General features: G+C 40.6%; 1 protein-coding gene across 2 annotated transcripts; it reads right to left on the bottom strand.

The window, feature by feature from the left end:
• Positions 1–14,685: 14,685 nt before the first annotated feature.
• LOC132401614 (tumor necrosis factor ligand superfamily member 6-like) lies at positions 14,686–20,036 on the bottom strand. Of its 2 annotated transcripts, none has more exons than XM_059983637.1 (4): positions 19,746–20,036; positions 17,014–17,053; positions 16,841–16,897; positions 14,686–16,220 (listed from the first exon to the last, which is right to left on the bottom strand). In XM_059983637.1, exons 1-4 carry the CDS (start codon positions 19,935–19,937, stop codon positions 15,823–15,825), a joined length of 687 nt encoding a protein of 228 aa, XP_059839620.1. In that variant the 5' UTR covers positions 19,938–20,036; the 3' UTR covers positions 14,686–15,822. The 2 variants fall into 2 exon arrangements, with proteins under 2 accessions (XP_059839620.1, XP_059839619.1); XM_059983636.1 differs by lacking the exon at positions 19,746–20,036 and adding an exon at positions 17,133–17,511.
• Between the last annotated feature and the right edge of the window lie 328 nt (positions 20,037–20,364).

Here is a 20,364-nt window from a genome sequence, read left to right as displayed (position 1 = left end):
CTTCTTACTCTGGCTTCTTCCTTCTTCCTTTCCAGTCCTGATAAAGGGCCTTAGCCCAGAATGTTGACTGTTCACTTCCCTCCATAGATGCTGCCTGGCCTGTTGAGTTGCTCCAGCATCTTGTGTGTAAGACTGAAATGTCAACTTTCTGACACCCAGCTCCAGCTGGTGAGATCAAAGGCAAACTGCTGGGAGCTCTGAGTTGTCACAACTGATTTTAAACCAAAATAAAAAGGCGGAAGCCAGTGCAAGTCTGTAATTATTGGAATTAGCTGAAAGTTAAAATGAAAATAATCCGGTGTTTGAATGATGTGACATCATTTTGGCAGCAGTAGGAAGAAAACGGCAGTTAAACACAACTGACCTTTGGTGTATAGTAAGACTTTGGTGTATAGTAAGTGTGTTGCAGCCATCAAATTCTATATTTGTGTATTTTTACAAAATACAATTAAGTTGGTCAGTAAAACTATTGAAAATCTTTTCACTATTGAAAAATCTTTTGTCAGTTAAATAAAGGTTCACGTGAATTAACATATCACAGATTTTTGTTTTTATTGCATTTTGGAAAATATCCCAACTTTTCTGGAAATGGGGTTTGTATATTGAAGAATCTCTTGCTATTATGGATATGGTAAAACCTTATTTAAGAGCCACAACACAGCTGTGAGTCAAGGCAAGAGGATACAAGTTTCTCAGTTACAGGAACAAGAATAAGGTCAGCAACATGCACACAACTGAAGAGGTCAAACCGACTAAGGAAGTCCGTCAACTCACTAAACCTGTGATGATTATTTTACACGACGTGGTTTCCAAAAGTAAATCATTCCAGCCCCAGTACATCACTGTGGAATTTCCTATGTTCAGCCATCTTTAGCTCCCTCATCAATGACCTTCCTTCCTTCATGAGGTCAGAAATAGGGACATTTGCTGAGGATTCCATAATTTTCAATTCAGCTTGCAACTCCGTAACATATCAAGTAGCCCATTCCTGCTTGCAACAGGACTGAGAAAATGTTCAAATTGTGAAAAATATATAAAATGATAAATTGGTACAAAAATAAATCCATAGATAGAGAGATAAATGGATAGGCAGGCAGGTAGATGGATAGATACCAGTTTTGCAAACTTACTATGTGTGGTCTAGTAATAATGTGTGAAGAGTCTGCTGCTCTTGTTCCTTTTGATGATCAGGTGTTTAGTAAATACTGTCGAAGTAGATTAGGCCCCTGTCCTGAGTTTTGTACACATGCTCTTAAATCAGCTCAGCATTCAATACCATCACCCTCTCAAAACTAATCAATGAGCTTCAAGACCTTGGCCTCAGTACCTCATTGTGCAACTGGATCCTCGATTTTCTCACTTGCAGACCCAGTCAGTTTGGATTGGCAACAGTATCTGCTCCACAACCTCCATCAGCACAGGTGCACCACAAGGCTGTGCACAGCCACCTGCTCTGCCCGCTTTACACCTATGACTGTGTGGCTAAGCACAGCTCCAATGCCGTATCCAAGTTTGCTGACATCACAGCCATAGGCTGAATGAAAGGTAGTGAAAAAGCTGCACATAGGAAGGAGACTACAATCCTGGCTGAGTCGTGCCTTAACAACAATCTAATACTCAATGTTAGCAAGACTAAGGTCAGAACTGAGGACATTTCAGATTCAGATTCAGTTTATTGTCATTTAGAAACCACAAATGCAATGCAGTTCAAAAATGAGACAACGTTCCTCCAGAATGATATCACAAAAGCATATGACAAAACAGACTACACGAGAAAATCCACATAACGTTTGGCAATCCCCAATCCAGAGTCCGGAGAGGCTGCTGCGTATTAATATCGCACTACCGTCTTAGCGCATTCCCCGGAAAGGAGCTCCAAATCCACCAGACAAAACAGGACCAAAAACTAAAGCTACAAGACCTGCACAAAACCACATAATTACAACATATAGTTACAACAGTGCAAACAATAGCATAACTGATAAAAAAAAACAGACCATGGGCACAGTAAAAATAGTCCAAAGATGTTAAAGGACTATAAGTTCAAAAGAAATCACCACACAGTTTCCACAAGTCCCCAGGGTCCCGACAGACTCGTCATCCCATGCCGGTGGCAGAAGGGAATACCCCCGCTGTGGACTTCCATGGCGCCACCCGACTCAGCCTCGCAGATGCAGCACACAATGAAAGCTCCATTGAAACCAGCCTCGCAGACGCAGCACACACTGAAAGCGACCTGACTGCAGCAGACTCCAAGTCTGTCAAACCTCCAAGCCGACGATCATCCCCTCCAGCACAGCTTCTCCAAGCACCATCCCCTCCAGCACAGCTTCTCCGAGCACTATCCTCTGCCGAGCGTATTAAGACGGCCCTGCCAACGGCCATCGGCAACGCAACCCCGAGGACTGGGAGCCTGTTCTTCCCAGCAGAGACCCGGACCTCACAGCAGCAGCAAGGAAGAAGGTCTTCCTGGAGATTTCCCGATGTTCCTCCGTGCTCCCAAGTCTGTTTTCAATCGATTATGATTGCGCATGGCACCCCACAGCACAGAAATAACAGATAATCAGCTCCAGAGTGGCCGCTGCAAGCTGCGTCGCACTGCCATCTGCATAATTTTCAATTCTTTTTGCAACTCCTTAGCATATTAAGTACCCTGTGCCTGCAGAATCAGGTTTAATGTCACCAGTATATGTCGTGAAATTTGTTGTTACGTGGCAGTAGTATATAGCAATACATAATAATAAAAATTGTGATTTACAGTGTGCAGTGTCCATGTGCTGAATGGCCATACCGAATGGAGAGGGGACAGAAAATGTTCAAGCTGTGAAGAATAAATAAAATGATAAATAGGTAAATAAATCAATAAATCAATGGATAGACAGATAGATAGATAGACAGATGAATAGATAACAGCTTTGTAAAGTTAGTATGTGCAGTGTAGTAACTTTACAAAGTTTTTATCTATTCAGGTTACTATGGAAATTGAGGGTCAAGATTGCTGGGTTATTAGTAATAATCTTTGTGTCATCATTGGCCACAGGAGTAAAAACAGAGGATTGGAGGATAGCAAATGCTAATTGTTTGTTCAAGAAAGGTAATAGAAATAAACCTGAGAAAGAAAGATCAGTAAGTCTTAGAACATCATTGGTGGGCAAGTTATAGGAAAGCGTTCTTAAAGACAGAATTTATATGAAGGCAGAGGATGGTTGTAGATAGAGCATATTCTGCCTGGAAATTGGTGACCAGTGGAGTTCCACAGCAAACTGTTCTGGGACTCTTGCTCTTATGTGAGTTTTTATAAATGACTTTAATGAGGAATTGGAAAAGCGGATTAGTAAGTTGCAGATGACACAAAGATTGGTGGTGTTGTGGGTAGCATTGAATATTGGCATAGGTTACAAGAGCAATTGATAGGATACAGAGCTCAGCTGGAAAGTGCAGAAGGAGTATAGTCCAGAAAAGTGTAAAATGATTTACTTTGGAAGGTTGAGCCTGTAGGTAGAGTACAAAGTTAATGACAGCACAAGTTGATAGAGTGGTTGAGAAGGCTTATGGTGCACTGGCCTTCAGTAGTTGGAGAATTGTGCTCAAGAGCCACAAGGCAATGTTTAAAGAGCATGTCTTTTGAGGATAAATTAGCAATCTAGGGCTATTTGCTTTGAAGTAAAGGAGGATGAGAGGTGACTTAATAGAGATGTACAAGATATTAAGGGGCATAAATAGAGCTGAGAATTAGAGTCTTTTTCCCAGAGAGGCAATGGCCAAAACTGTACAAGAAGAAAGACTTTTAAGCTGATCGGAGGAAAGTATAGAGGAGATGTCAGAGGTAGGTTCTTGCACAGAAAGATAAGTGAACTGTTGGGAGATGTGGTAGAGGTACATACATTAGTGAAATCTGAGACACATTTAGACAAACACTTGGATGAAAAAAAAATGGTATGCTATGCAGGATCAAAGGGTTGGATTGATTTTGGACTAGGTTAAAACGTCAGCCAAAAGGCCTGTAGTGTGCTATACTGTTCTGTGTTCTATATTCCGAAGTTTTTAAGCAGATAAAATCTTCAAAGTGACAAAGCAATGTACGTGAACTGTTTGTATACTTCAACTAATGGTAATTTTATGGTTACATAATTAGGCCATGTGGTCAGATAAAATAGTGATATGTGATGTAAGCAAACAGCGGAGAAAGATTGCTGCTGGGAAAGTTAGAACATCCTTCTGTCCCCTGCAATTCTTACAATAAATAGAATTTATCAAAACACCAGAATGTATCCAGACTGTTACAAGAATCACCCCTTGTAATAGTCATCAGAGAGGCACAGAGAGATCCGTAATTATTGCTAGGTACCTTTATTGTCTCAACGGAAGAACACATGAGCTTACACAATCAATAGCTGTGTGCATACCTATTAAGTTTTCTGACCTTCCACGAACAGTTAAAGAACAGAAAATATAATACCAATTGTATGAAGTTGAGTTCATGTTGAATTCATGTCTAGTCATTGAATATAAGAACATAATAAACAGAAGCAGGAGTGGACACCTTCTTGCACCATCTCCTTTCACCAAAATTGCCTTAAAATCTGTTGATCTTGGCTTTGCTCAACAACTGAGATGATACTTTTTTGGTAGAAAATTCCAAATATTTAGTACCTTCTGAGAGAAGAAATAACTTTGCATATTAATTCTAAATAGCGAATTTTTGGGAGACATTGATCCTTGTATCTGGACTTCCCAGAAAGAACATCCCTGTATCCACCTTTAATACTTCATCAATTTCAATGATATCAACTTTCATTTATGCAAACTCGAGTGAGTATAGGTTGAGACTGCTGATATCACAACTTCAACCCCCAGCCCAGAATCCAATCTGATGAAACTTTGCTGAACTTCTTCAATCACAGTGAATTATTCTCATCTTTTATTTTCCCTTTCCTCACCAGTTTTTTTGGATCTCCTTTGCCACAGCTGAAATATTCCCTTTCTTCATTTTCTTACACCTTGTGGAGACAATGCTTATCTTTGTTCATGACATGCTCCATTGACATGGAACATGCACAAAATGCTGGAGGAACTCATCAGGTTAGGCAATGTATATGGCATCTCCATCTGTCTATCTTCAGCATTTTGTGTGTGTCCATAGATGTTGCCTGACCTTCTGAGTTCCTCCAGTATTTTGTGTTTGGTGCTCTGGATTTCCAGCATCTGCTGAATCCCCTGTGTTTACCATTATAACCATATAACAATTACAGCACGGAAACAGACCATCTCGGCCCTTCTAGTCCGTGCCGAATGCTTACTCTCACCTAATCCCACTGACCCACACTCAGCCCATTACCCTCCATTCCTTTCTTGTCCATATACCTATCCAATTTTGCTTTAAATGACAATACCGAACCTGCCTCTACCACTTCTACTGGAAGCTATTTCCACACAGCTACCACTCTCTGAGTAAAGAAGTTACCCCTCATGTTATCCCTAAGCTTTTGCCCCCTAACTCTCAACTCATGTCCTCTTGTTTGAATCTCCCCTACTCTCAATGGAAAAAGCCTATCCACGTCAACTCTACCTATCCCCCTCATAATTTTAAATACCTCTATCAAGTCTCCCCTCAACCTTCTATGCTCCAAAGAATAAAGACCTAACTTGTTCAATCTTTCCCTGTAACTTAGGTGCTGAAACACAGGTAACATTCTAGTAAATCTTCTCTGTACTCTCTCTATTTTGTTGACATCTTTCCTATAATTTGGTGACCAGAACTGTAAACAGTACTCCAAATTCGGCCTTACCAATACCTTGTACAATTTTAACATTAGATCCCAACTCCTATACTCAATGCTCTAATTTATAAAGGCCAACATACCAAAAGCTTTCTTTGCCACCCTATCCACATGAGATTCCACCTTCAGGGAACTATGCACCATTATTCCTAGATCACTCTGTTCTACTGCATTCTTCAATGCCCTACCATTTACCACGTATGTCCTATTTGGATTATTCCTACCAAAATGTAGGACCTCACACTTATCAGCATTAAACTCCATCTGCCATCACTCTGCCCACTCTTCTAACTGGCTTAAATCTCTCTGCAAACTTTGAAAACCTTCTTCATTATCGACAATGCCACCACCTATCATCTGCAAACTTACTAATACAATTTACCACCCCATCTTCCAGATCATTAATGTATATGACAAACAACATTGGACCCAGTTCAGATCCCTGAGGCATACCACTAGTCACCGGCCTCCAACCTGACAAAAGTTATCCACCACTACTCTCAGGCATCTCCCATCCAGCCACTGTTGAATCCATTATACTACTTCAATATTAATACCTAACGATTGAACCTTCCTAACTAACCTTCCGTGCGGAACCTTGTCAAAGGCCTTACTGAAGTCCACATAGACAACATCCACTACTTTACCCTCGTCAACCTTCCTCATAACCTCTTCAAAAAATTCAATAAGATGTGTCAAACATGACCTTCCACGCACAAATCCATGTTGACTGTTCCTAATCAGACCCTGTCTATCCAGATAATTATATATACCATCTCTAAAAATAATTTCCATTAATTTACCCACCTCTGACGTCAAACTAACAGGCCTATAATTGCTAGGTTTACACTTAGAACCCTTTTTAAGCATTGGAACCACATGAGCAATACGCCAATCCTCCGGCACCATCCCCGTTTCTAATGACATTTGAAATATTTCTGACAGAGCCCCTGCTATTTCTACACTAACCTCCCTCAAGGTCTTAGGGAATATCCTGTCAGGACCCGGAGATTCATCCACTTTTATATTCCTTAAAAGCACCAGTACTTCCTCCTCTCTAATTGTTATAGTTTCCATAGCTTCCCTACTTGTTTCCCTTAACTTACACAATTCAATATCCTTCTCTTTAATGAATACCAAAGAAAAGAAATTGTTCAAAATCTCCCCCATCTCTTTCGACTCCACACATAGCTGTCCACTCTGATACTCTAAGGGACAAATTTTATCCCTCACTATCATTTTGCTATTAATATAACTGTAGAAACCCTTTGGATTTATTTTCACCTTACTTGCCAAAGCAAGCTCGTATCTTCTTTCAGCTTTTCTAACTTCTTTCTTAAGATTCTTCTTACATTCTTTATATTCCTCAAGCACCTCATTTACTCCATGCTGCCTATATTTATTGTAGATATCTCTCTTTTTCTTAACCAAGTTTCCAATATCCCTTGAAAACCATGGCTCTCTCAAACTTTTGACCTTTCCTTTCAACCTAACAGGAACATAAAGATTCTGTACCCTCAAAATTTCACCTTTAAATGACCGCAATTTCTCTAATACATCCTTCCCATAAAACAAATTGTCCCAATCCACTTCTTCTAAACCCTTTTGCATCACCTCAAAGTTAGCCTTTCTCCAATCAAAAATCTCAACCCTGTGTCCAGTCCTATCTTTCTCCATAATTATATTGAAACTAATGGCATTGTGATCACTGGACCCGAAGTGCTCCCCAACACATACCTCTGTCACCTGACCTATCTCATTCCCTCACAGGAGATCCAACACTGCCCCTTCTCTAGTTGGTACCTCTATGTATTGCTGCAAAAAACTATCCTGCACACGTTTTACAAACTCCAAACAATCCATCCCTTTTACAGCATGGGCTTCCCAGTCTATGTGTGGAAAATCAAAATCTCCCACAATCACGACCCTGTGCTTACTACAAATATCTGCTATCTCCTTGCAAATTTGCTCCTCCAATTCTCACTCCCCATTAGGTGATCTATAATACACCTGCATAAGTGTTACTACACCTTTCCCATTCCTCAATTCCACCCAAATAGCCTCCCTAGACAAGCCCTCTAACCTATCCTGCCAGAGCACCGCTGTAATATTTTTTCTGACAAGCAGTGCAACACCTCCTCCTCTTGTCCCTCTGATTCTATCACACCTGAAGCAACGAAATCCAGGAATATTTAGTTGCCAATCACACCCCTCCTGCAATCATGTTTCACTAATAGCTACAACATCATATTTCCAGGTATCAATCCATGCTCTAAGCTCATCCACCTTTCTTGCAATGCTCCCAGCATTAAAATAAATGCATTTAAGAAATTCTCCACCTCTTCCTCTCTGTTTATCTCTAACAGTACAAAGAACTTTACTGTCCTCTTTTTCTTCCTTCTCCCATACATCTGTTCCTACACTCTGGTTCCCTCCCCCCCATATCTAGTTTAAATCCACTGGAGCCTCTCTAGCAAACCTACCTGCAAGAATATTTGTCCCCCTCCAGTTCAGATGTAAACCGTCCCGCCGGAACAGGTCCCACCTTCCCTGGAAAACTGCCCAATTATCTATAAATCTGAAGCCCTCCCTCCTGCACCATGTCTTCAGCCACGTGTTGATCTGCACTATCTTAATATTTCTAAACCCACCTGCATGTGGCACTGGTAGCAATCCTGAGATTGCTATCCTGGAGGTCCTGTCCTTTAACTTGGCACCTAGCTCCCTAAACTCACCTTTCAGGACCTCCTCACTCTTCCTACCCACGTCATTGGTCCCTACACGGATCACGACATCCGGCTGTTCACCCTCCCTCTTGAGAATACTGAGAAGTCGATCCGAGATATTGTGGACCCTGGCACTAGGGAGGCAACAGACCATCCGGGATTCTCGATCTCTTCCACAGAACCTCCTATCTGCCCCCCTAACTATCGAATCCTCTATCACTACTGCTCTCCTCTTTTCCCTCCTTCCCTTCTGAGCTGAGGGTCCAGTCTCGGTGCCAGAGAAGCAACCACTGCAACTTGTCCCTGGTAGGTCATCTCCACCAACAGTATCCAAAACGGTATACTTATTATTGATGGGAATGGCCACAGGGGTTCTCTGCTCTCCCTGTCTATTACCCTTCCCTCTCCTGACAGTCACCCAACTACCTGTCTGCTGACTCCTAGGGGTGACTATCTCCCTGAAACTCCTGTCTATTTCTGCCTCTGCCTCCTGAATGATCCGAAGTTCATCCAGCTCCAGCTCCAGTTCCCTAACACGGTTTGTCAGGAGCTGCAGCTGGATGCACCTTTTGCGGGTGTAGTCATCAGGGACAATTGTGCTCACCTTGACTTCCCACATACTGCAAACAGAGCACTCGACTGCCCTAACTGCTGCCCCCATTACCTACTCCTAATCTAATTAGATTAATTAAAGGAGCTTACCCAGCCTTACCTGACCTGGAGTGAAGCTTGTACTCAGCCTCTGCTCGCTATTTAAATTCTCCCGCTGCCTCACGAGCCGACTTTCACGCGCTTGCGCAGTTGCGCCCCGTTCAAACCTCGCCTCTGCCTGTTCTCGCCAAAGCCGACCCACTCTTCCTCAGTCCACTCCGACGATGGCCGCTATATATGGCGCGCTACGTCAGGCGCCTGCGCAGTCTAGCCTCTTTGCTGCGATCAGTTAAAAAAAAGCTTCTCTCCGAGCTTCTTTTACCTCTTCCCTCTCAGCCTCTTGCTTTGATTTAAATAATGCCATTGACTTGGATAGCTTCCATTCACCTAATTCCATGTCTGCTTTCAACAGTTACTTCCCATCTCCATTATTGTAAGTTACCAAGGCATTGCTGGAATGAGTTAAAAGCATCAGGTATGTCAGGTGTTCAGTGACTAGATCAATATATTGTTCCTTTAGCAATACTGTCATCTTAAGTATAGTTGGTCCAACTATTTCCTTTCATGTTGGACCAGAAGGGTACCAGGGATGAAAGGCTTCAGTCTCATGAAGAAAAATTCAGGAGTTCTCTTTGGAAAATGAAAGATTAAGATTGATAGAGATTCTCAAAATATTGAAGTTGAAAGAAAACATTGTTGAGGTCAGTAGATATTGAGTAGTTCAGCTGAAAGCTGCAAAGAAAAGCTGCAGTTGCAGGAAATCTGAAATAAAAATGGAAAATGCTTGAAACACTCCTCAGGTATAAAGCATCCGTGGAAAGAGAAAAAGTTACCATTTCAAGTCTGGAATCCTTCATCAGAACTCCAGCTGCATTTGCTTCCTGTCTGCCTCCCTCCAAATGGCAATGGAGTTCAGGTTTTCTTTTGGTGATGACTATTACCTTTAAGATAGCATTCCTGTGCAATTCTATTTTAATTTAAGAAATATCACAATATACCTTTCGTGTATCTCAATGATGACTCAAAGAACCAGAATCCAGAAGGCAGGAACAAGAGCTGGGAGTTAGGAGTGACATTTGCCTGCCAGGGTCATAATGACATTTCTGTGACATGATGGGATCTCACCTATGAAAAGGATTTCTGCCTTCATGTGGAGACGCAAAGCATTTCCTTCAAACTTATTCAAGAGTTGCCAAGTGTCAGAAGACTTATTCTATTATCTAAACTATCCAAACTAAACTACTTCTAAAATGATAAAATGAATGCCAATGCTAATTCACCGATTCCACAACTAGACACTGCAGCTTAGTCCTATCAATCACTTGCAGAAGCATCCTGCTTGTAGAGGATCTGAGATCTTGCCTTATCACATGTTGGGGCAACTGGAGTCTAACCCTGTGTCACCTTTTGATCTGAATCGGTTGTTTACATTTTTGCCTGAATACTTAATTGCTACATAGGTGAAAATGAACAAACATTTGGTGAAAGGAAATGAGATAAATATTGGTAAGCAGTTTTATTTTATGCAGCAAAGATATTATGACTAACCTCACTTAATCAGTGCAAGTGATCTCTTATAATGTTGATAAAGGAAATGCAGCAATCTTCTCTGCATTAGTATGTCATCTTTTGTGAACAAGATATTGCGAACAGTTTGCTTTTAGATAAATTATTCACAATACAACTGTAAAATCAGTATAGAAGTCCAAAGAAAGCCAAATTACAAAGTGTTCAATGAACCATCTTGGAATATCATAATCAATGTAGGCAAACAACACAGAAGAGACATGCATTTACAACCCTGATAAAGGTCACATGATCTATTTTAGAGATATTGGTAAAAGCATAAGTGTTAAGCAAGACCCTTGGGGAACTCCCCTTGAATATACAAAAATACTGTAGTTGAAAATTTTACATCAAATTGAGAAAGCAAATGCAGTCTTAGATTCTCCTTTCTGCTGATAAATGGATGGAATTTATTAATAAGGCCATAAGACCATAAGATATAGGAGCAGAATTATGCCATTTAGAATATCGGGTATGCTCCGCCATTTCATCATGGCTGATCCATTTTTTCTCTCAGCCCCAATCTCTTGCCTTCTCCCCATATCCCTTCATGCCCTGACCAATCAAGAATATGTCAACTTCTGCCTTATGACTTGGCCTCCATTGTGGCCTTTGGCAACAAGTTCCACAGATTCACCACTCTCTGGCAAAAGAAATTCCTCCTCATCACCATTCTAAAAGGACACCCCTCTATTCTGAGGCTGTGTCCTCTAGTCTTAAACTCTCCCACCATTGGAGACATTCTCTCCATATCCACTCTATCAAGCCCTCTCAATATTCGATAGGTTTCAAAGAGGTCACCTCTCATTCTTCTGAATTCCAGTGAGTAGAGGCCATGAGTCCATCAAACGCTTTTCATATGACAAGCCGTTCAATCTCAGAATTACTTTCGTGAACCTCCTTGAACCCTCTCTAATGTCAGTACATCCTTTCTAGGTTAAGGGGACCAAAACTGCTCGCAATACTCCAAGTGAGGCCCACCAGTGCTTTATAAAGCCTCAACATTATATGCTTGCTTTTATATTCTAGTCCTCTTGAATTGAATGCTAACTTTGCCTTTGTCTTCCTCACCATTAACTCAGTCTGCAAACTAACCTTTAGGGAATTCTGCACAAGGACTCCCAAATCCCTTTGTACATCAGATTTTTGAATTTTCTCTCCATTTTGAAAACAGTCAACCCTTTCATTTCTTCTACCAAAGTGCATGACCGTACACTTCCCAACACAATGTTCCATCTGCCATTCCATTGCTCATTCTCCAAATCTGTCTAAGTCCTCCTGTTGCCTCTGTACTTCTTCAAAACTCCTGCTCTCCACCTGTCTTCATATCATCCACAAACTTGGTCATAAAGCCATCAGTTCCATTTTCCAAGTCATTAAAATATAACGTAAAAAGAAGCAGTACCAACACAGACCCTTGTGGAACACGTTACCAGCAACCAACCAGAAAAGGCTCCCTTTATTAGCACTCTTTGCCTCCTGTTAATCAGCCACTGCTTTATCTATGCCAGTATCTCTCCAGAAATTCCATGGGCTCTTAACTTGTTAAGTAGCATTATGTGTGGATCTTGTCAAAGGCCTTCTGAAAATCCAAATACACAACACCTATCGATTCTTCTTTGTCTATCCTACTTGATGTTTCTTCAAAGAATTCCAATAGATTTGTCAGACAAGATTTTCCTTGAAGAAACCATGCTGAAAACGGCCTATTTTATTACATGCCTCCAAAACCACATCCTTATCAATCAAATCCAACATCTTCCCAACCACTGAGGTCAGACTTACTGACCTATAATTCCTTTCTTCTGCCCCTCTCTCTTCTTGAAGAGTGGAGTGACATTTGCAATTTTCCATTCCTCCAGAACTATGCAAAAGAATCAATTGATTCTTGAAAAATCATTACTAGATCATCTACAATCTCTTCAGCCATCTCTTTCAGAACCCTGTAGTGTACACCATCTAGTCCAAATAATATGTCTACCTTCAGATTTTTCAGTTTCCTAAGAGGTTATGGTAACTTCACTCACTTCTTCCCCATGACACACTTCTGGCATACTGCTGGTGTCTTCCACTGTGAAGGCTAATGCAAAATACTTATTCAGTTCATATGCCATTTCCATTGCTACCACCCCAATGGAATTTTCCAGTGATCTGATATCCACTCTCACCTCTCTTTTTGTGTCTGAAGAAACTTTAGATATCCTCTTTAATTTTATTGTCTAGCTTTTACCTGTCTCTTGCAACCTATGGGTGAGTGTCTCCCTGTAGCTCTTATCTATCTCCCGTATGAGCTGAAGGTCCTCAGGCTGCAGCTCCTGCTCCTTTATAGATTCTCTGAGGAGCTGCAGCTTGAGGAAGGTGTGATCATCCGAGTGACTGTAGATCTCCCAGATTTCACACATCTCTCACACACAGTACAAACCACCACCCATGGAGCCACTCTCACTACACTACGATGCCTAACAGAGGAGGAACGAAGAATTAAGAGCAAAAAGAGAAACTTGCAAGATACTTTACCACGCCCAAGCCTAATGAGCCAAAGCAACTCCAAACACTGTCCCATTCACAACAACGACTACTCCAAGGGTTACTCCACTTGCATGTGCATTATTCTTATTTGCCCTTTCTAATGAATCCCACTAGGTGACCGGTTGCACTCCAACCCCAAAATATTGCCATGAAGTTTGGCCTTTTTAATCTTGAGTGTGGACCCGATGGAAAAGGTGGCTCTCTTCACATACCCCCCCCCCACCCCCGCTCGGTGACTGGTCACTGCACAACTCCATTAACGGATAGCTTGTGAAAATTCTTCTAGTGAAAGGTGGCTACAAATGGTACAAAAATTACAAAATTACAAGATTTGTCATTGGCAGTATTCTGCACCAGTAGGAGGAAATTCTAGTCAATGTGTTTGAGACAGTTTCAAAAATCTCCCAAAAAAAATAGAATTTTGCATTTCCACCTTTCAGTAGCTTGACTAATGAGGCCAAGCTTTCTTGTCCACCAGTACAGAAACAGAAACTGCTGGAAACATTCAACAGATCAGGCAGCATCTTTGGAAAGAGAGTTAATACTCCAGGTCTGAGTCCTTTGACCTTACACAATTGTAAGAACACAAATAGATCGAATGAAGAGTTCATTGTTGTGCAAAGTAGTCATAGTGTTGCTAAACTGAAATAGTGATTAGGGTTAGATTATCTGTGATAGAGTGAGACCACATAGGGCAGTGAGAGGATGGTTATATTTTATTGTTCGTTTATGTGTTGACAAAAAAAACTATGGAACATTCTCAGCAAGTCACACTATATTAACAGAGCGAAGACACTGAGCAAAAAAAAACATAGATGCATGACTGGCAGAAAGGGCCAGTTCTGACACAGTTACTTTAAGTTGGAACATTCAATATTGCATCCGGAAAGCCACAACATACCCAGATAGAAGACAGGCATTGCTTCTCAAGTTTGCATTGGGCCCTGTTGTAACCCTGCAGGAGGCCAGGGTCCAGAGAGGAAGTGGTACAAAAAATTAAAGTGTCCGGCAATAGGAGCTGAGGATCACCCCTGTGACAACGTGCAGGTGCTCTGCAAAATGATCATCCAATCTGCATTTGTTTTTCGCAGTGTAGCAGAGAAAACCTTGTCAATCCCATATGAGTCCTTGCCAGCAGCCTTAATGGTTCCAGCATTATTTTGTAATGCTGGAACTCCTCATTGAACAACAAGGACATAAGTGTAATTACATAATACTGAAATTAAAAGCCGTGGATCCAATGGTGACACATGAAGCAATTGGTGAAAAGCTTAAATGGTTCATTTCTGTCACTCAGGAGAAGAAATCAACCATTATAGGAGTTTCTGATTCCTGAGCCACCAATGTATTCAGCTCAAGGTTCCCTCCCCAGTTCAGGGCCAAACAGGGGCAAACTATAAATGTTGGCCTTACTTAATTTTTACTAACTTGCTTATATCACGTGAACAACTGCTATGTTACCTTTAACCTGCCAACCTTCAGTAGCATCAGTACAGATTCCAAGCCTTCATATAAAGATATATACACAAAAGCATGTAAAGTTTTACTTTGAAAGAGTATTTATTGCATGCATTTTGCTCTTTTACAGGAATACTTGCAGGCATTATGAACTTGATACTGAATATTACTTGTGAACTGCGCAATAAAAGCAAAAATAAAACAATAGAAGTTACATCTTTAATGTCTCAACTCAACCAAAGAGCAACAGTCAAGAGCATTTCACAACTTCGGTTTGGCAAACACTTTTGATACTCAGACTGTTTAATAATGCAAAGCACTGATTCAGTGCATGATGCTGATACAAAAGTGGATCTGCTTCTGTTCTGTATGGGAAGCTCTGAATGGCTGTAAGGAGAAGGGATGTTAAAGCAAACTCCATTGCCAAGGCAACAGGTGCTTCTATCTTCACTTGGAGGTAATTAAGAGGCCTGACTGCCCTCAGTTAGAGAAGGCTCAAATACATCTCCATTGCAGTGTTAAATACTGGATGTGGTGAGAGAGCAATTCTCTGGTGGGAGACACTTAAAGGAGAAATATTACAGCTGGGAATATTTGGGGTTCCTCAAACAAAAGGTGGTGAAAATCTGGGAGTTGATTCATTCTTCCCAAAGCTGCTGAGGATTAAAATACCAAAACTGAAATTACTGAAAACTTATTAGATTTGTGTACCAATGATATGAACACCTGTAGTACTGGATTTAAATTTGATGACAATTTCTTTAGCTCCCTGCTGGTAAAAAAAAAGAAACAGCTGAAGTCATTGTCCAGATACAACCATGAAGTATGAGGCGCTAAATGGCTACACATGTTTAAATGTTAATTCAATTTAAAGGCAGAAGTGAATATTGGAAATAAGAGAAACACACCGAGCTTTATATTTTGATAAATGAATTACAAAAGCATTTCTCCTGTTTTCTAAATAATACATAGCTTGCAATGATTTTATAGTTTGCAAAGGAAATAATTATCTTGTGGTCAAAGCATTGTGAAACTTTTCAACTTCCTTGCTGTTGCAATGACTGCTAGGCCGTCACTAAATGTCAAGGTCATAAGCACCTTGAAACCATAATCTAAATCTTGTAGATTCCAAAGAAAGTCATAAGCTCATCAAGACTGACCATTGTTGGATCCGAGACTTGGACAAACAACTGAACTCCTCGTTTCAGGTGAAATATTCCAGCCTGAAAAGTGGTCTTCCTCCAAAGTCCATGGCCACTGCAGAAGTTTATCTCCTGAACTCTCATCAGAGTCTGGTCGAGCTGGTAAGTGTTGTCGTGTTTAAGAATGGTTTGATGCAATGGCATCAGAGGGCAATTTTCTCCTCGGAAGTGGATTTTTGAATAAATGTAGTATTTTCCAGTTTTATTGATGATCAGTGTTCCATTCCTGTATGTAAACCCTTGCATAAAGGCATTTCCCATCCGAATATCCCACATCAATCTATCGGAATGCTGAGCCGTTGCCTTCCCTGTAATTGCATGTTGATGTTATTCTTGCATTTACATGCAATGAATCGAAAAAATTTTGCATCAATATATGCCAGTCAATTTGCTCAAATAAGACAGAATTATTGTCCATAATTCTAGGATAAGTATACTTTAATATATCGATTTCACTTTTCCTTTCTCATTTGACTAACGTTAACAGCACAAAAAAACAACGATGTTGTGCCAACGTTTAACCTGCTCCATGATCAGTCTAATTTTTCCCTCCTACACAACCCATAACCCTCCATTTTTCTTTCATCAATTTGCCTATCTAAGAATCCTTTCAATGTTGCTAATGTGTCACCTTACTATCATCCCTGACAGTGCATTCCAGACACTTATTGCTCACTCTCTATCTCTGACATCTCCTCTAAGCTTTTCTCTATTCACCTCTGGTATTAGTCATTGCCACCTGATTGGTTTTTAATGTTCTACTTCACCATTACTCCCCTTTCATTCTATTGTTTTAATTAACATGTAACTATTTTCTTTCATCTTATTCCCCAATTAATATATTTCCCCCACATTTTCCCCAGCCCTTTCTCCTGGTCTCCAGTTTCCCAATTCAATTATTTATGGAACGCACAGAATAACAACAGACCTGTAAGATGAGCGGCCCTTTCAGTGTCATCCTCTGTCTTGTTTTTCTTTGCAGCTCCTACAAGACAGCAAATGTAGACCATAACAATCAGCTTCCTGCAAACCCCTGAATCGACTTCAATGAATGAAAAAGACAATTTCGAATTCGTAATTGAAAAAGATGTTTGTACTTGCCAGTAAGCTTTTGTGGTGTGTTCTGAGGACTGCCATTGATCTGCAAATATTACAAGAATTGAGAGTAAATAGACCTTCAATATGTACACTTTAAAAAAAGTCATCCACTGGTTAATTACCTTGTTTATTTGGGCTACTTCTCGGTGCAGGTTGTACAAGCTGTGTATGGTAAAAGTAAGTCCAGCCAGTGCCAAAGCGAGCATGACAGCTATTAGCGAAGCACAGGTTGTTATACACTTCATTTTCTTTTCAATTCTAGGTACTGGAAAGGGCAAGGGCCCTGCTGATATCACCCTGCTTGCAGCACGGTTCTGAGCTTCCCGCATTTCCAGAGACTGGAGGTTCCTGTGCTCCATGTCTGAAAGCGATCTGGCAAATAGAACAACGTGTAGCCCCCAGAGACTTCCGTTCGTTCTGCTGGCTGGCAGGTTGCTCGCCTGTTATAAATTGTTGACCTTAGTTGTTTCCTTTATTTCTGGGTGTAAATAGATGGGTATTTCAAAGCCAGAGACCGCATGGACCTTGCATGTTTTGAAGTACATTTAGTCTCAAGTTAGCAACTCCTCCCACCAACACAAGCCTTTGCACAATAATATTTGTTACTGTAGGCAGTGACAAATTACTATCTCAACATTTTTAATTCTTTTACTTCAATAATATAACTACTCCAGATGTAATGTTGTACACATCTGCAGACTGCTATCATCTTTCTTTTTAATATCCTTTTAGCTCAGCTTCTTGCTCAGAGAGGAAGTGAACACGTAGAGCTCTGTTTTCAGACCACAAGCAGTGAGGTTACGCAAGAGTTCTGTGCAGTAAGCTTCAGTTAGGAAACTGAATGAAATACATCAAAGCTTAGTGAAGATGCAGAGTTCAAAACGGAGTGACTGCTTCACGCCCCCAAAACAAACACTCTGATCCATGTCCTCTAACAGGGAAAGGTTATCTGATGGACAAAGGTAAAGACTGGAAGCTGTGCTCTAAGACTTCTTGAAATAAATTGAGGAATCCCTGCCCAGCAGAGAAGCATTCAGGATCATATTGAAGACAGTGTTAGATCACTGGCCTTCAGCAGTCTGGGGATTGAGTATAGGAAGTGGCAATGTTGTAGTTGTACAAGACACTCTTGGAGTATTGTGTACAATTTTATTACTCTGTTATAGGAGAGACATCGATAGATTGGAAAGAGTTTAGAGATTTATAAGGATGCTGCCCAATGTGAATGCTTGAGTGACAGAGCGAGAGATTGGGCTGGCTAGGACTTTACTCGTTGGGAAGTAGGAGATTGAGTGGTTTCCTCATAGAGGCATATCAAATCATGAGGGGTATAGATAGTGCGAATGCACACAATTAGTTATCAGAAATAAGAACTGATCACTAAAGCATTTGGATCACATGGTACACAGCATTAGACGAGGCAGGGATCTAATTCCAAAATGTAAATCTAACAGCTTCTGGTTCAGGAAATCAGAAATAAAAACAGAAAATACAGGAAACACTCAACAGATAAGGCAACATTGTTGGAAAGAGAAAAGGATTCAATATTTCAGGTTAAACACTCTTTGTCAGAAACAGGTAGGCTCTGTGAGTCTCAGAACTGAAATACTAATTCAATTTTTGTTTTTACAGATTCTACCTGACATTTCTATATTTTATATATAAAGGATCTACATTCAACAGCTCTGAGATAATAGGAAAATGAATGTGTCTGTTGCCAGCAGCATGCTCCATGGTCATCAGTATTAAATCGCATCAATGGGTCAGAATCAGATTTACTATTGCTGATATTGGTCCTGAAATTTGTTGTTTTGTTCCAGCAGCAGTGACAGACATAAAATATTACTACAGGTTACAAAAAAAAAATGAATAAACAAATCGTGCGAAGGAGGAATAGCGAGAAGGTGTTGGTTGACTGTTCAGAAATCTGATGGCCAAGGGGAAGAAGCTGTTCCTAAAACTTTGAGAGCCGTATTCAGCCTTCTGTACCTCCTCTCTGATGCTAGTAATGTGAAGAGGACATGTCCCAGAACATAAATCTGTAACTTTCAAAGCATTCATTGAAATAATTATTAAATTCCCTTCTTTGGCAGCAAGTTAGAACTGATGAATAAAAATTTAATGTTATTTTTTACCCTCAGGCAGGGGTTCCCAGCCTGGAGTCCATGGACCCCTCAGTTAATGGCCAGGGTCCATGGCATAAAAAAGGTTGGGAACCCCTGCCCTAAGGGTGTTGAATGATCATTTTCATATTTGCCTACAGCATAGAAGAAGCCCATTTGAAACCATGTTAGTTCGCAGAGCAATCACATTCCCCAACTACGCTCCCTGTAACCTATTCTCCCCACATCCCCCAGATTCTACCTGTCACTTACACACTAAGTGAAATTTACAGTGGGTCACACAATTATCTGGAATGTGAGAGGGAATTGAGCACCCGGAGTACACCCAAGAAGATACAAAGAAAGCATGTGAACTCCACAAAGACAGCATCAAGATCAGCAACCTTGGTCATTAGAGTTGTGAGACAGTGGGTCTATTCACTGTAGCACCATATCCCATACAAATCAGAAATTCTAATTCCTCTCTAGCTGAGCTTTTCACAAACTTGAAACTTGATCAGACAGGGAAAGAGTTACATTTTTTTGCTGGTGTAGACAGAATTAATATTGGCTAAGAAATAACTATAAATATGGAGGCTGTATTTTAAAAATGCCTTACAGCTTATGACATACCTGCTTGAGGTTGTTAATGTCCTGTTGTAATTTGAAGATGTAAATTGTACTCCCAGCAAGCCAAATCAGTGCTATGAAAACCAAAACTGGAATGAACTTGGTAGCAGCCTTTTCTATTTTTCCTTTCTTCTCCATCTTGTTTTGCAAAGTCTGGTGCTTAGATGTTGCTCCATTGTTCAAAGAGGTCAGCATGTCAACACTTGCTTCAATTCTTGATTTGCCTGGTCTCTCATTCAAAGTAACTTCAGAATTCGGCTATGCTCCTTTGAAAAGCTGAACCTTTAGAATTGGGTTCAATGAAACTTCCCTGTAGTGCTCAGTATGAACTGGAAGTGAAAGTGGAGAGTTTGCAAGATATAAATAGGTGGTAATTCAGCCATGGCGCAGGACATTTGCTAGAAACCCTAACACTACTAAAAGTATTTGCTGATATAGATCAAAGCAGCAAATCCTTGCCAATTTCTGTGAATAGCAGGAGAATTTTTTATGCATATAACATACAATGAGACATGTATGTCAGGATCGTGGATCGTTGGACTTCAGCACAGTTAAATTGGACCCATTACAAGTGTAAACTTACAGATAGTGTGAGCTTTTAAAAATCCTTGCATCAAGCAGT

The sequence above is a fragment of the Hypanus sabinus genome, chromosome 11, assembly GCF_030144855.1.
Source record: "Hypanus sabinus isolate sHypSab1 chromosome 11, sHypSab1.hap1, whole genome shotgun sequence".
NCBI classification, from domain to species: domain Eukaryota; kingdom Metazoa; phylum Chordata; class Chondrichthyes; order Myliobatiformes; family Dasyatidae; genus Hypanus; species Hypanus sabinus.
This window is presented reverse-complemented; position numbering and strand designations above follow the sequence as displayed.